The sequence below is a fragment of the Aythya ferina genome, assembly GCF_964211825.1.
Source record: "Aythya ferina genome assembly, chromosome: 5".
NCBI classification, from domain to species: domain Eukaryota; kingdom Metazoa; phylum Chordata; class Aves; order Anseriformes; family Anatidae; genus Aythya; species Aythya ferina.
In genome coordinates, this window is record NC_140301.1 from 18,624,375 (window position 1) to 18,641,174 (window position 16,800).

Below are 16,800 nucleotides of genomic sequence, written 5' to 3' on the forward strand. Positions count from 1 at the left end.
TGAGAATCCAGAGCAGGCTTTCTCGTTTTAGATCAGAAATCCCTGCACATACCCCTACTAACTTATTTAGGTCTCCGTCTGCTGATGCTGCACTGAGCTGGAGTTTTTCCTTGGGTCAAAAAGGGAGAGGAAGCAGGAAGCAACTAGGGCATCTTCCGCTCTGTTAACTGACAAGTATTTTGGATTCTCTCAAGATAGCTGATAAATTCTTTCGGTCATTTGCTGAGTACTGAGGTTTTAAAATGAAATATTTAGATGTTGTTCTAATAATAAATGAAAGGCTTATTGTACAAAACAGAAACTTTTTTCCTTAAAAATAGTTGGGGAAACTGCACACACAGACCTGGGGAAGGAATGTCCTTGTGGCAACAGCAGGTGCTCGCTGGTTAGAGGTTGGATTTATGATTGCTTGAAGCCGTACTCTGCCCCTGCTGTCAGTGGGTTGGGGTAGAACAGCTTAATCTTCCTCTTTTTCTACCTGAACAGAGATAGTGCTTTAACCAGTTCATGGACAGTCATAAACGGGGCACAGTTTTATTTATTTAGGGCTCTGAAGCTGGTGCAGGGCCTGGACACAAGTCCTGTGAGGAGCAGCTGAGGGAACTGGGGGTGTTTGGTCTGGAGGAGGCTCAGGGGAGACCTCATTGTTCTCTGCAACTGCCTGAAAGGAAGGTGTGGGGAGCTGGGGGTCGACCTCTGCTCACAGGTAACTAGTGATAGGACTAGAGGGAATGGCCCCAAGTTGTGCCAGGGGAGGTTCAGGTTGATAATGAGAAGACGTTTCTGCTCAGAAAGAGCAGCCAGGCACTGGGACGGGTTGCCCAGGGTGGTGGTGGAGTCACTGCCCCTGGGGGTGTTTAAGGAAAGGTTGAACATGGTGCTTAGGGACACAGAGATGGAGATAGCAATAAAACCATAGAATCGTTAGGTTGGAAAAGACCTCCAAGATCATCTAACCCATGTCTGACACGGTCCCACTGCCCCTAAGCCTCCCCGTGCCCGACCCCAGCAGCGGTGCCACCACATGGCCGCCACCCGGGGCGGCACCGGGCGGAGCGGCGGGACCCGAGCTCGGCCGCGGGGCTCCGCAGGCCCCGGCACTGCCCCGAACGGAGCCGTTCCCCCGGTACCGCCGCGGCCCGGCCCAGCCCCGCCCCGGGCGCCGGTAACCAGGAAGCAGGAAGCGGCGGGCGCGGAGCTGGGGCCGGGAGGATGGCCGGCGGGGCTGGCCCGGCGGTGAGGGGAGCCGCGGGGACGGGAGGGCGGCGGGGCCCGGCCGCGGGTGCCCCGGAGCCGGCTCGGCACGGCCCCGGGGCTGGGGCGTCCCGCTGGCTGCTGGCCTCGAGGAGCCGCGTTGGGCGCCACGGAGGGGAGTTCCCTGGTCCCTCGCAACGGGCTCGTGGGTGTGCGCCTCTGTCTGGGGGGCTCCCGGGGCGCTTCTCGTGTTTCAAGGCTTGAGGACGGAGCTTGTGGCAGCTGGTGTGAAAGCCTGGGCTGTGGGCGAGCAGCTCTCTGCGGTCAGGGTGTGCTGTGGGGAGCTGGTTCTGCAGGGACATCAGCGCCTTTGTAATTTTTGTCTTAGAGAACTTAGCGCTGTCCTCCCGTATCTCAGTGCTGAGAAGAAAGATTAGCCTCTTGTCAGGTGGTTTTATGTTTCAGTTGTTCTAAATCTACTTCCTTATTTGCATTAACGTGACTTCGCAAGTCCAATGTGTGCCTCTACTTGTAAGGAGGGAGGGATGGTATCCCCCTTCTAAAGAATACTTATTGATACATATTTTGTTAACCAACAGTGTAAAAACCATTGCCATGGGCCTCATCGACCTCATATGCACAGCTGTCATAGCATCCACAGCGAGAAAGATCTGCCGGTGCTACCAGGATCACATCCGATTGTTGAGGACCCGAGCTCGTTTGATATTGTAAAGGCTACACAGTAAGTGTACCTTCTGTGTCTGCAAGATGCTGAAATAGACAGGTGTTCCTCCCATGTAAGCTATGCTGGGTATTTTAAAAATGAAAATAAATATTAGGGTTCCATCACCTATCTCTAGTGAAAGAAGATAAATCATTTAAGTATACTATTATAAATATTTTTATCATAAACAATGATAATCTCGTTCAAGTCTGTTTTGTTTGGTAGAAAATTCTACATATCAAGGCTCAGACCAACTTATTTTTGCATGACTTCCGTTGAATACAAAGTGGAATTTGTTCACGTAGGAACCATTGGATGAGGCTTATTGTGATTTACTTTTTTGTGCATGTGACACTCTTTAATTTGGAGGATATTTCAGAAATAAGTAAATACTTGTTTTTCTCTTTTAAGGTATGGAATTTTGGAGCGATGCAAAGAACTGGTAGAAGCAGGATACGATGTTCGACAACCAGACAAAGAAAATGTGACTCTTCTTCACTGGGCAGCGATAAACAACAGACAGGAGCTGGTTAAGTAAGCTCTAGAGACCCTGTGAAAGTAACTCAAGTATTATGCTAGTGTTAGTAATGATTGCTTTGTTGCTATTGCACTTGAAAACAAAGGGAGTGTGCTGCTTAAGTAGAAAAGCATAAAATTCAAATTTTAACCCAATTACGTTTGTGAAAATGTCACTGAAATATAGTTACCGTGTTTTTTTTTGTATGTAAAATTATGTAGTACATGAAATCATTAGATTTTCCCGCATTTGTTTTGTTTAAGAAAGATTAAAGCTGACTTCGTAAGTGTCTTGCTAATTACCATAGTTTTTTTCTTAAATAACTTCTCAAAGTAGCATCATTCACTGCCAAAATATTTTTGCTTGTTTGCTTTTCTAGTGAAAATTTCATTATAAGCTATTTACTACTACAGCTATATTATTCTTAGTATAGTGTTCTAATGCTTTATGTCTCTTCTTAATCTTATTTTATTGCTGTTATACAGATACTATATTTCCAAAGGTGCAGTAGTCGATCAGCTAGGTGGAGATCTGAATTCAACTCCCCTGCACTGGGCTATTAGGTATGCTGCTTGCCACTCCTCATTGTAAATCCGCTAGTGTTAAGAGTAGCGTTTTGTGTAGGACAGAAGTGGTCATCCTAAATCTGTGCTGTTTTTCCTTTATTCATGTGTACAGAATTTCATAGCACGTCCATAACTATGCTGAAATGTGTTCTCTGATTCTTGGCAACTTTGCAGGCCACAAAGTTGAGTTATGTGTGTATCCATGGATTTCAGTCAGACTTGCATTTTGAATTTTCTCAAGAGCAATGCTTTTTAGCCTTGGCCTCTTAGGTGCTGCCTTACTAGGCAAAGAAGACTTAATATTGTTCCTTCATGGAAGTTAGCTTTTGATGCCTATTAGGGCATAGTTTAAGTCTGGAAACATGGTCTTTGACAGACTTTGTCATGTCTAGTTAATTTGCTTTCAGTTGTTTTAGCTTCTGCCCTAAATTAACTTGGTGTGCACCTGTAAGACTCCATGCTTCCAGTCCTGGACTTAAAGTAGTAGCATGCAGCAGCAGAGCCAAAGTATGATGCCACATTGCTCAGCAGCACATAGATTCCTTTGGCCTTTTCCCCCAGCAGTGCCAGGATTTTTTCTTGGGCTTCTTATAGCTGCCCCTGCAAACATGAAGTACCTCTTTCTGAGCAGCAATAACTGTTAGCACTTGTGTGGAGTAAAATCATACTGGCTTCTAGGACAGGACTTGAATAAAATGATCAAAAGAACGATGCACTTCTCTTTTGGGAAACAGTTCACCTTAAGTACTGCTTCTAGAATAACTAAATGCAAATGCTCATACTGGAAGAATATTGCTTTTCTCTGGGTTTCATATTCTCCTGAACAAAGATGCTTTTTATGAAATTGACTGCTAATGGGAGAAACTACTGCAGAATAAACACTGTATGTTAAATTGCCAGTTTGCCATAAATTAACTTATGGAAATAAACATTTAATCTTCTGGTATAAACCTTAGTTTTTAAAAAATGTCTCATGAATAAAAATACAAGATTCTGAAATTATTTTTTTCAGGGTATCTAGGCAAGGCTTTCATTAAGATTTACTTTTTTTTTTTTTTTTTTGTCATTACTATAGTTTCATTTCATCTATCGTTACAGACAAGGACACCTGCCCATGGTCATATTATTGTTGAAATGTGGAGCAGATCCCAGTCTTATTGATGGGGAAGGATTCACTAGCATTCATTTAGCAGTGCTGTTTCAACACATGCCCATTATAGCTTACCTCATATCAAAGGGCCAGGTATGTTGTTGATGTCCCAACAATTGTTGATGTCCCAAGAATTGTTTTCTAGTTAGGAGTAACTGCTTGTGCTTTATAGATATATTGCAGAATTTACTGTTCTGTTTCCTATATGACAAGCAGATATTTGGCAAGTATTTCCCTGGGCCATATGTTCAGAGAAACTTATTTAAAAAAAAAAAATTAAAAAAAATTAATGCCTTCTAGTCGTCTTGTCATCCTTGTACAATTCAGAGTTGTTAAAGCTCAGCAACATGTGTGATGCTGTGTAAATAACAACTGGCTTTTAAAACCGATAAAAAAAATATTTTATGAAGTACATCATGAAGCATCTACTCTTTGATTACAGACTTGTACCTAGTAACATCTGCAATTGGCCATCAGTTGAAGCATGCATAATATACAGAATACAGAAATTTCCATTAAAAAAAGTCACACATAGTCTGATTAATACATTTTGTGTCATACCCACTTCACATCTGCTTAGCTTATACCTGAAGTAGGCAGAATTGATGACTGCTCTAACAATTTGCTAATAAAATTGACAGGAGAGTGCTTTTATGATCAAAAGTGTTTTTTTCAAAACACCATCTGATAAGATTTAAACATTTGGTGAGTTTATTTTCTTTCTCGTAGAGCTCTCTTAAATAGCAAACCAACTTCTGGAATGTAGATATAGATGGTATACATCACAAACTTATGAAAGTTTATGTTCTATTAAAAAATCCAAGTGCTTACAAAACATAACTAAATCTACTCAAATGCGATGATGGGTGGATGCAGGAGAGAAGGAAACTTTTGTTGTGAAAGAGAAGGGAAAAGATTCGCTAATACGAGGTAGATCTCTAATTATGTGTAATGTGTAATCATTTTATGTTCTATTAATAAACCAGTTTTATGTACTTGGACATTCTGTTATGCACCTCTGTTTACACAAGGATCATAGTTAATGTTGCTTCCCAAAGTAAACTCTATTTATGGTATTTTTGCTGAAGAGAGGACAAGAAATACAGTTAATTAAAGGAATGATATCCACATGATTCCTTTTAAAGTATCTGTAGTGGACACTCAGCATATCCTGAAATGAATGACATGCAAGACCCATGGAAGGAAGAAAATTTATTTAAATGAGCGTTGGCTTCTTGGCTGGTATATTTTGGTTTCTTTCCGCTTCTGCAGTGTAGCTAAGTCAGCTGTGTAGCTCAGAATCTGACAATCTAAGTGTTTACTGAGATCAGTGATACTCTCTTGTTATCTTCTTCTTACACTTAGAACATAGATACAACAGACTTCAATGGACAAACACCTTTGATGTTATCAGCACAAAAAGTGATGGGGTAAGTAGTGAACAATTTAAAAAGAACCTGTCGCTCACCTCTTTCTGGGCACTATCCTGAGTCTTCTGAAAATGTTTAGTGACATTCCTTTCTCTTTTGCTTGTACAAAATAAGCAGTATTTAAGAGATGAGAAATTATGAAGTTGCTAACTAGGTATAGCAAAGAAGGACAAAAAGCAACCTTGAAGAAGTTTAGGTTTGTGGTTGGTTCAGCTGCAACATACATCATTGTGCTTTCCTAGAAATGAAAGTAAATGAAAGTGTTCACAGTAAGTGCACTTAGTATCTGTGATGGAGATGCAAGCTTATACAAAATGTAGAAAGATAAAATCTGTGTGTATAGCTCGTGTCTGTTAAAAGTCCAGAGAAAAATCTTGAGTCCGAGTCCCCAGTTCTAAACTTGGATCTATTATTGATGAGCTTGTTGAGAGACAGAGTATCTGCTGTTACTTCACAGATCTGAGCTGTGATTTATTTTTCACAAGGTGTTCAAGAGTTTTCTCTCCAGTACAGATCATTTTCTGTTTAACTTTATTCCACCTAGACAAGAACCCACAAAGTTTCTACTGAAGTTTAACCCTTCTCTCAACGCTGTTGACAATGTTCAGAAGAACACTGCTCTGCATTGGGCAATAACATCAGGAAATATTAGTGCAGTGGATCTATTGCTGGAAGCTGGTGCTAGCATGGACATAAAAAATGTCAAGGTACAATTTCTTGCATTATTTTAGTTTCTTTTGCCCATGTGGCATGAATGCATAAAAGGAACATGAAGAAATACGTGAGCCCTGTCCCTTTTGGATATTCTCTTGAACGTGGAGGTGAATAAGAAAAGCATCCTTACTTGGGAAGCCAAGAGGAATGAGCACTTCTGTGGTGTGGCACAAAGTGTGAATGCTGAGATTCTTTGCGATATTCATTTAATGAACAGCTAATTCTTTTGATCACTCTGAGCATAATAATTGCGTCATTTGCAGATTTTTTTATTTTTTTATTTTATTTTATTCAGCTGTTCTCTGTTTTAAAACATTGTTATGAGTAATGCTTTTTGTCAGTTTTTTCAAAAATAAGTGTCTTTGTATTCACTGAGACTTGTAAAGACTTTAAAAGGATGAATATGTCATCCTGAAAATATTGAAGTTTGTCCATCCCTGTTTGTAGGTGCAAGTCAAAATTGCTAGTCATGTAAAAATCTTAGTCCTAATATTTGTAAAAACTGATACCAAGAAGTATAAATGTTGAAATTATACGTGTGTAGATATATATATATATCTCCTGTATGGATATTTGTATAGTGTAGTTACTCAGGGTTGGTGTATTAAGCTATGCAGCTTTTCCATCTGCTACTTTTTTGCGTGTGACTCTTAGAATGTTGCTGTTTGATTTTTAAGAAGTTAACGTAAACAACAAACTTTCCCTTTCAGAAAGCATGTCATACTTTAGCTGACAGTTTAGCATTTCAGTTTAGCAGAGAGAGTGCAAAGGTAATTCAAATGGATGCAGTCTGGTTGAAAGTATCAGTCTTTATAGCTACCAAACTCTGAATTTACCCTACCCTTGCCTTAAAGAAAAAAGGGGTTTGGAGGAAGCAACTACTGAGTTGTTCTTGGTTTTTGCTAAATTTATTTATTATTTGTTACAAAGGAAAGCATTTACCTGTGAAGTATGTAACCAAATAAACTTTGTTGTTAAAGGGAGAGACACCGCTTGACCTTGCAGTTCAGACTCAGAATCGCTTCATAGTCTATATGTTAACAGAAGAAGAAAGAATGAAAAGCAGAAGAAATAGCAGGTTACTGAGAATAATGGAGAAATATGAGGTAATTTCGTGAGTTATAATTGATGGAAATAAAGCTACAGCATTCTGTGCTCAGGATACATGAAAATTATTTTCTGAGAGCTCTTGTGGATCTTTGAAAGCTTCCAAAATAAGACACACAAAAACAAAATTCTAAAGAAGTACTTAGTTGTGGTATAGATGTGGATCTTCTCTTTCCCCTGTTGTTCCCCCCCCCCTCCTGTCTTCCCCCAGTGTATTGGTTTGTCGCTTTGTCTTACCTACCTTGAGTCTCAGCACTTGTTATTATATTATCTGAATGCTCCTGAAGTAAATCCTGCTTGAATACTTTGTCATATTTTAACAATAGTCATCTTAATAGCTGTTCCTGCTGGTGGCGTCTTCCTTGACATTGGTGTGGGCCATAGGATACGTAATGAACCTAAGTTCTGATTCTTGGCTTTTGAAAGGATGTCTGCTTCTCTTCCTGCTGCTCGGGACGGCTCTGTTTGTGAGGTTTGTGCATTTATCTCTCTGTATTTACTTTTTCTAGATACCATATATATTTATATGTACTTTTCAGAATGATCTTGAAACGGAATGTCTGGTGTGCAAAGTCATAGTTTCTCATTACTGAGAGATGTGAGTAAAAACAAAGGTGCAGTCTGTTAGCTATTTTAAATGATAGAGTGTTACTGAAGTTCTACGCCTGGTAGATGCTAGGATAACCATTCATGGCACTTAGAAATGTGCTTTATTTCAACTTTTCCCTCTGTATTTGTGATCCAGCATGAGTTTTAATGAGCCATTCCTTCCCTCCCTGCTCCCCACACCTCACAGTGATATCCTAAGTTGTTGCACAGGCTTCCTGTTTCCTGCAGTGGTCATCACACCACAACAGTCAGTATTCATTGAAATGGCAATATTATTAGTCTGTAAATAGAGAAAGTTCTTTTCACCCAGTGCATCAGCAGTTCAGATATATAATATTAGGCTGGAACAGAGCACTCTTCAGTTTATTTTTGCATTTTTAACCCTGTTATGTATCTGGCTAAAGAATGCCTTTGAGTGGCAATTTTTGATTGCTTTAAGAGGGGCTTAAAGTATGCTGAGTGAAATTTTTTAAAAATAACAAAACTGATGATAAACGTATACTCCACTAAGTTAAGTTTTTAAACAAATTAAAGACGAACACTGCTTTCTTTTCATATTCTTTCAGGCAGTTTGTGGGCCTCAAGAATCTAAGGTATCTTCCCACAGCACTGTTGCTAAGTTCAGTCTTCTGGATGTCTGTGACCTGGTTTTTCTTGTTTCTGCCTGATATCCTTTTTGCTGGAGAAATTCAATAGAACTTTCCTTACACTTCCTAGTAAATCTAAATCTAGTCATGCAAATAGTAACGAGCAGTCCCAGATAATTCCACATGACTGTTAATGTCTGGTAAGATTGGTTTTCTTACATTGGGCTGGGGTTAAATAACTTCAAGCTTAAATGAAAGTTGTATATGGACTAAAAGTATGTATCTTCTTTTATTTCTAGCAGATATTTGTGTACAATTCTGAAGTGTTTTGTTTTGTTTTAATGTTACCAGAATATCAAAATGTCTTTGTTATAAACATTATTTTCAATGTTAGCATCTCCATGTGACTCTCCATGGTTCCTCATTGCGTCTCTCATCCAGTAATGTATTTTGGCTTGTAGTAAAGCTGAATAACATTTGCATTATGCATTCCATTTTTAAAAACACTTCTTATTTATAAAATTACAAGGATTTGATAGTGCTATTCATGCTTCTGCATAGAAAAAGAATAAAAAAAATTAGCAAACTACTTTATTAAATTCCCTCAAGTAGATCTTCCAGTCTCCTTTGTTTGTTTATTCAGAGGTTAGGCTGCATCCTCAGTGCACAGTGCCTTAACTTCTACCTTTTTTGTACTTTATTTGAAGATGCTTTGGACTGATGAGTACAACAGCATTTAATTAATAGTTTGCACTCACTTTTCAGTACCCTGTTCAGTTGCACAGAGGTCATCCATTTATTATAAAGCTTTGTGAAAAGGAAGGACTTTAGGGAGACATTTAAAATTTAAATAATTTTGTACTAAACAAGCTATAATATACTGCTATTCATTTTTAATTACTTTGTCCTTTAAGTGGTATTTTTCTTTTATACTGTTCCCAGTTAAGATCATCTTAATGTAATCATTAGCTTTAACTTATCAAGCATATTCCTGCTGAGGATACACACATGCTTTTCTAAATGAAAATCCTGTGATTAAGTGTTGCATTGTGAGGTTTTAAGGTTTTCTTCACGTCATTAAAAGAAAAAAAAAATCTCACCATATGGGTTTGAGTTAAATTCTGCTGAAGATGATGACCACAGCCATATTCTTAAAGGCTTAGCGAGATAGTTTTCTGTTCTTCTAGCGAACCCTTGTTCTCATGAATCTGTTTTCCCTCTGAAACTGGCCACAGATCTGAGTGTTATAAATGCACTGAGTATTTCAGTCAACTGCATTTATGTGTGTCAAACTGTTCCTCTGAACTGAATGAAAATCCAGCAATTCTCATTAAGGACTACTCTCAGGTCCAAAAACCGATAGAAATGCAAATAGATAAGCAGCATCCAAAGGAAATGTATTATCATCATAACTTGATCAGAAGGGTACCCCACAATTGAGTTGGGATAGAGACATTATAATGTAGGATTGGTAATATACAGTGCTATTATTTTATATTTTTTCTTCTTGATTTTAATAAGAGCTACTTTGCAATATTTTTAGTTCCTGAGTACTGCAACCTCAAGGTTGCTTTTCCTTAATTTTTAAGAGTTACTCACAATATGTTTATTGTTTATGTAATGGCTAGGTAGGCAATGGAGTTGAAATCCAGGCATGGGCACTCTTGGCTACTTCTTGGTGGCTTCATGGACCTTGCTGTAGGAGATCAAGCTGTCAAGGTGATTGCTTGAATTAATTGGTGTGAGAATTGTCCCACTCCGTGTTCTTCTGTTGTTGTATGGAGATCATTAATCTTCACACATTTTTCTCCCCCTTTCACCTGACTTACAGATGTCTTTAGTCCACAGTGTAGAAATGCAGAAACATAATTTCTGTTTCTAGTGACTGTTTATCTTCTCATATGTACAAAAATAATTCTTCTGCTAGAGAAGTTGCAGCAAAGAACCGTATTTTAAAAGTACTGATTTAAGTCTGCTTCTCTAGAGTTGATGAGAAATTAAGTCCCTCCGTGTAGTTTAATTAATACACTCTGGGTAAATACTGGGTAAAAGTAAAGGGGAAAATCAGGATGAAAAATATCCAATTAGACTAGAAATGCTGGTTTGGATTTGGGATTTTCTGGTATACTTATGAAGAAAGGTTTCCCAGTAGATGTTCAATTACTCCAGAAGTTGTTTTTCAGTGTGTGTCTTTGGAGTGACAAAGATAGTTCTAGGATGACGGAAGTTGCATTTGTCTATCTGAATTTATTCAATTGTTTTAACTGCAGAGGAAAAAAATAGAGGGCAAGACTCAAAGCTCTCTGAATAAGAGCATGTTTGACAACTTAGGGGGTTGTGCAGCAGTCAGTTCTCACAGCTGCTGGAATCTTAATACTAATCAGGTATGCAAAAAAAAAAGAAAAAGTATTCAGAGTGGAAAAACTAAACTGAATTCATTTTATATCTGTTATATATTCAAAGGCAAAAGTCTGTACTCTGCTAGAGTGGATGACAGGGGATATTGTAGTGTGTAAGAATATATTCCTTAACCTGAATAATACATACAACCAATACCATTTCTGAAATTGCTGTCATGGTCAGCTTGGTGGGTTTTCTTTATTATTTCTATAAAACTTGGAGAACTGATCCTGGGTATATTAAGTCTTCAGAAAAAGAGAAAAAAGAGGTAGGTGACTGTAAAATAAGTGGAAGGACTAGCATGCTACATTGTGCGTTCCCTTCTGGTTGATTTTTTGTCATCAACTGTATCTTTTTTTAAATTTGAAAGCAGTAAGATATTCTTTAAGAATTTTTTAGCTCCATCATCAAACAGTGTAGGTTGTAGATAATTCCTCTTACTACTGATTATTTCCATATCTTGATCGTTCTGCCATGATTTCCTTGCCTCCATCTTCTCGTTGAATTGTGAGCTTCAGCCAAGCATACAGATTCATATCACTGATGTTACCAATGATATAAACTCATATAGAACTTCACTTAATAAATAAAACTTCTGTAAGGTTTCCATTCCAGTTGTCTAATGTTAGCAAGAGGTACTCACAGTGCTTTTCTACAATTGTCTATGCTCATAAAACATACTAAAGGCTAGAAATGGTTTAAATTGTCACATGCTCTCAAGATGTGTATAATGATTAAATCTTTATGTTTAAGTTTCATGTGAACTATGTGCTATTTTCTAGTTGTATTTTAGAAAGGCAAAAAGAGATGGCCAACCAGTCCATAGAACATTGATTGTTTGGTCCCTTAGCCTATTGATTATGAACAACATTTTGTTTGTGATCTCTCTTTGTTCTCCATGTGATTGCATTTCTTCACACTGACAGGGAGAATAAACTGCAATTTTAACTTTGTCAATATTGTTGCCACAGGGCTAGCAGTACTAGCTATCTAGTACTGATAAAGGAAGACTAAACATAGCAGCTCTCCTCCTCTCTTTAACGTCTAGCTGACGATGAGACGTACCTTGTGCCTTAATACCATCTAATTTCATAAGAGTATTTCATCCAGTTTATTTATTAATTTTGGCAACATAGAGCTACAGGAATAAAGTTGCATTAGTCTTTGCTGCTCTGTTTGTCACGGAACTTATCTTGTCCCTGAGTAGCAAGTGCTTGGTTCTCAAAATACTGAATAACTGCAAGAGGCCTAAAGTAAAAAATCTTCATAGATCCTCCATAAAATGCAATCCAAATACAAGCACAAACTTTGTCTTTCAGAACATTGTAGCTCTTGCGGAAGCAGGATGCTTGGACTTCAGAACATTTTGCACATCTTGTCTTGTAAGTGAAGCCTTGATATTTCTTTTCTTTTTCTAGCCTGTTTTTTACTCAACACTACAATATTGTTTTTTCCCTCACTTCTTGTAATGCAAGTATGATATGCCTTGTCTTGTCTGTGTTACTTAGATTCCTTTTCTCCTCTTATGGTCACTAAGTTTTGAGATCCTTGGACTGTATTCTTGATAAAATAGTTTTATTTCTGCTGTTTTTTTCTTTTTGGTAAAATTAAGATGCATAATTCTTATCTGTGTTGTGAAGCCTGTTACGTAGTAATAGTTACCGTATATGACAGTGCTCTTCGGATGAAGCTGCAAACCTTGAGTAAAATAGATGCATTTGTAATGACTGTATTCCTTTCTTTCGTGTTCAACTAGGTAAGGAAGCCTTTGAGATCTGTGCATTGTCTTGCTTGTGATTCCTGTGTAGCCAGATATGATCAGCATTCTCTGTGCATTGGGCAGTGCATAGGTGAGAGTATTTGTTTTATCAAATCTGAAAATTCCATGTGTTATCTCTGCAACATTTTAAAATGTTTATCTCCTTAGAAAGCAAACAGATAAGAGAGTACACAGTTGATATTGAAGGGGTTACTAATGTGAAGGGGTTACTAATAAGTGCCAGGGAAAAATTACTTAAATGACAGAGAGAAAGACAAGTAAAATGATTAAAGGAGCGGGGTAGAGACTGGTTGACTTTATTAGAGCTAATTTTGTTATATAAATTGGGATCGCTTACAAGAGAAAGTTGAGAAAGAGGTCAACCTTGTCAAACTTGAGTATAGGAAATAAGGTAATAATAGGAAATGGTGTAGATTCTTCTTATTCCCATTAAGTTAAGGAGAAATTACAAGTAATGCAAAATTTTAAAATGTCATGCTTTTTTTTTTTTTTTTTCCTTGCCTCAAATACAGGCATGGGGAACCATCGTTATTACCTATTGTTCCTGTTGTTCCTAGCTATGACCAGTGTCTGGCTGCTCTATGGAAGTCTTCTGTGTATGTATCAATGAGTTTATTTTAATTTAGCTTTCAGGGACCTGTGCATATAGTCATTATTTTTCAACACTTTATTTCTGTCTAGTGTAATTATACCTGCAGAAATAACATAAGATGATACCAAATTTCATCAGTGATCATTTTCTCTTTCTAAATGAAAATAAGTCAGGACATTGGAATCTTTGATCAAATGTCTGTTACGTTTGTGTTGTGTTAAGATATAGCCCTAGTGGGATTGTCCATTTTTCGAAGATACAATATCAGAGACCATTTTTGTTAGAGATAACATAGGCAAGCTGTGCTGAAGAGGGTCAGGATACAGATTCTAGTCTGTATACCCCTTCCTGCAATTGAAAATAAGTTTGTAAATATATTATTACAAAGGCTTTGTTGTTGTTGTTTGGAAATAGCTATGTTGAACATTTGCTAAAGCTTCATTTTGTTTTTAGTGTTGTGATAATTTTGAAAAGAGAATTACATATCTCATTAATAATCCAAAATGTATCCCTGAGAAATTGGGGGAAAAAAAAAAAAAAAGAATTCTGGAGATGTGGAGAGCCCTTATAATGTAATTCCTGAGGATAAGTTCACATAGCAAAAACTTCTTTCTTGTCATTTTCACAATCATGTCTTCTTTTGTTGATGATAGTGTTTAAGGTAAATGATAAATTCTTGTCCTAAAATTACAAACAATCATGCAGTAAAATTTCAGAAGGCTTGATAATAAGAGGTAATAACTTACTTCAGTATTACTAGTTTACTTCAAAATAAGAGCAAAACAAAAATCTAGCTAATGCCTTGAGTGTTCCTTCCTTGTATTATGGACGTATAATAGGAAGATTACGCAGCAAGACTAGCAAGCAGTCACATAACACTGTGGGTGTTTTTTAAGTGAGGAAACGGTATTTCTAGAGCATGTGGTTATATAATATTCTGTGCAAATATATTTTTGTTCTGTTTTTAAGTGGCTTATGTTAAAAAGGTAATTAACTGATAATGTGTCTTGTCAGATTGGTCAAACCACTGCTCAACAAGTTACCATCAAGATGGAGCATGGACATACGTGACACAGATAACATATTGCTCTCCTTGGGTGTCCTACATCTTCATGCTAGCCTGTTTCCATATTGCATGGACTTCATTGTGGCTAACTATTCAACTTTACCAGGTATTATTTTGCTTTATTTTATGTTCCTTTCTTAACAAGTTACCAAATGAAAACTTCTAGGTGTCCTGCTCCCATAAAAGCTTTGTACCTGCTTTACTTCTCTGATTTATGCCACATCTAGGTGCTTATCTTAAATCCCAGAACAGTCCGTTAAGTTTCGTGGATACTTGTATACTTATCGTTCCCCTGTTAAAAGTAGGATCACAGTCTGAAAATCATTCCTATAACTGAATTTTGGTTTCACTACTCATCAAAAATTCCAAACCTACAAAAAGGCATGTTTAAAGGCAAGAAACTTCATTAACTAACAGAACTGGAGTTACTGCCTCACAACAGCATGAAAACTCAATCTCACAGTTGAAAACTATATGACAGAGCTCAGCAGTGTACAAGAAAAAATACACAATTGTAAACGTGTGCTGCTTGATTGCTATAATGTCCAAGGAACTGAGGGGAAAAATAACATTTTTTTTCTTGTGGGGGGGGGGAAAAAATCTAGGTAGGATATTTACAACGATGTATTGTGTTTTGTACACAGTTATTTGTAAGTTGTTCTTTATGATGCTTAGTATGTCATGCAGCAAAGCAATTTTGCTGCCATTTATAAGGGTCTTATAAGATTATGTCGTCAGAAAAAAAAAATAAATGGAGAAGGGAATTGGTAAGGAAAAATGCGGGGAAAAAAAAAAAAAAAAGAGGTTTGTGAAATTCATTGAAACAAGACATGGAATCAAGAAAATGAGTAAGTTATCATTGACTTCTGACTATTTTATCTTTGTCTTTTCTGGAGGATCTTTTCCTAACAATTTCTGTGGTAGAATATAGACAAAACCTGAGGAGATGTACGTGCTTAACTGCTATAGATCTTAAACTTCTACAGACATTTGTATAAAAGTGTAATCATTATGGTCATCCCATTTAAGCTTGATTTCTCAGTGGAAGTATTGATATTACAGCTTTCTGGATTCTGTTTTATCCAAAGTCCTTTACTATGGCAGTAGATATTTGTTAGATATGGCCAACTTCTCTTCCCTCCACTTTCAATAGTATTTTTTTGTAAGACCAGAATTTGAATTTATGATGTCCACTTCTTTTTTTCCTTTCTGTAAGATTGCCTTCTTGGGACTGACCTCACATGAGAGAATGAACCTACTGATGCAGAGCAAATCTTCTAAGCATCCTGTTTCACTCAGGAGAACTTCATACAAGTGAGTATTAATGAATAGGGTGTTTTAGGCATGTATCTATATAGCACTGATTTGTTTCACTAGTATGTAAAAAACAAACAAACAAAAAAACTAGTCTATGGGCATGGTAGTCGTGCCTGTTAGGAGTTACAGAGGTTGTGCCAAAATCAGCTCTAACTAGCAGAAACTACTTGGGGGTGGGAAGCAAATTGTTCTTGAATTTGTTCAAGATACCACTCTTGATGTCTGTTCTGAAGATCCAGAGAGAGTATTAAGGTACTGTCGCCTTTCTGACTTGTCATGCAATATTTGGCTCAATAAAGAAATTAGTGCCAAGATTTCACTGTTATATCAGAACTTTGTAATCCCTTGTGTGTTAGCAGATAAGATCTTACTGATTTTAAGTATTTGAGTTGAACTTATATGTAATACATGTTGAAAAAGTTCAACAGGGGAATAATGCTGAACAGAGAACTCTTATGTTTCTTTGCCTAGAGCTGTACTTGTTGATAGCTTTATACCTTAAGAGTACTGCTTAATAGTGAATGCATAAATTTGATGTCCACAGTCATCTTTTGTTAGGTTTATTAATGGATGTTTCTCTCATTTTCAGTCTCGGATGCTTTCAGAATCTTGCAGACTTCTTTCAGTGTACGTGCTTTGGTATGTTCAAACCCAACATAGTTGACTGGACCAAGCAGTACAAACTTTTTCATCTGGTAAAGGAGAAAAATGTTCATTCTGTATGAAGTTTTGCTCGATCTTTAAAACTGCTGAACTGAACAATAAATAAAACTGGGTATTTTCTAATTTTTACACATTGTTCTGAAAGCTGCTTGTTTTTGTTTCTGTTGTTTTCAATATTAAACCTATTTTGCGTAGGCTACAGCAGGTTTGAATATGGAACAATCACTGTGTTCCCACATTTAGTATGAGCTTAAACTGTTTGAAATTTCATGTGATGACACTAAATATATTTTTAAAGTAAAGTTTTTATGGCAAAACTTCAAAACCATGTTGATACACTTCGTGTTCTTTTGCAGATAATAAACAAAAATTACATTTGAAAAC

The 16,800-nt window shown here is 37.3% G+C and overlaps 1 protein-coding gene across 1 annotated transcript; it reads left to right on the forward strand.

Moving 5' to 3' along the window:
• Positions 1-1,073: 1,073 nt before the first annotated feature.
• Positions 1,074-16,545, forward strand: ZDHHC13 (zDHHC palmitoyltransferase 13). Its single transcript, XM_084521004.1, has 17 exons — positions 1,074-1,236; positions 1,794-1,936; positions 2,330-2,452; positions 2,921-2,998; positions 4,100-4,244; positions 5,517-5,581; positions 6,126-6,288; positions 7,276-7,401; positions 7,741-7,874; positions 8,578-8,678; positions 11,142-11,266; positions 12,318-12,380; positions 12,755-12,848; positions 13,291-13,374; positions 14,385-14,542; positions 15,653-15,750; positions 16,343-16,545. Exons 1-17 carry the CDS (start codon positions 1,213-1,215, stop codon positions 16,476-16,478), a joined length of 1,860 nt encoding a protein of 619 aa, XP_084377130.1. The 5' UTR covers positions 1,074-1,212; the 3' UTR covers positions 16,479-16,545.
• The last annotated feature ends 255 nt before the right edge of the window (positions 16,546-16,800 follow it).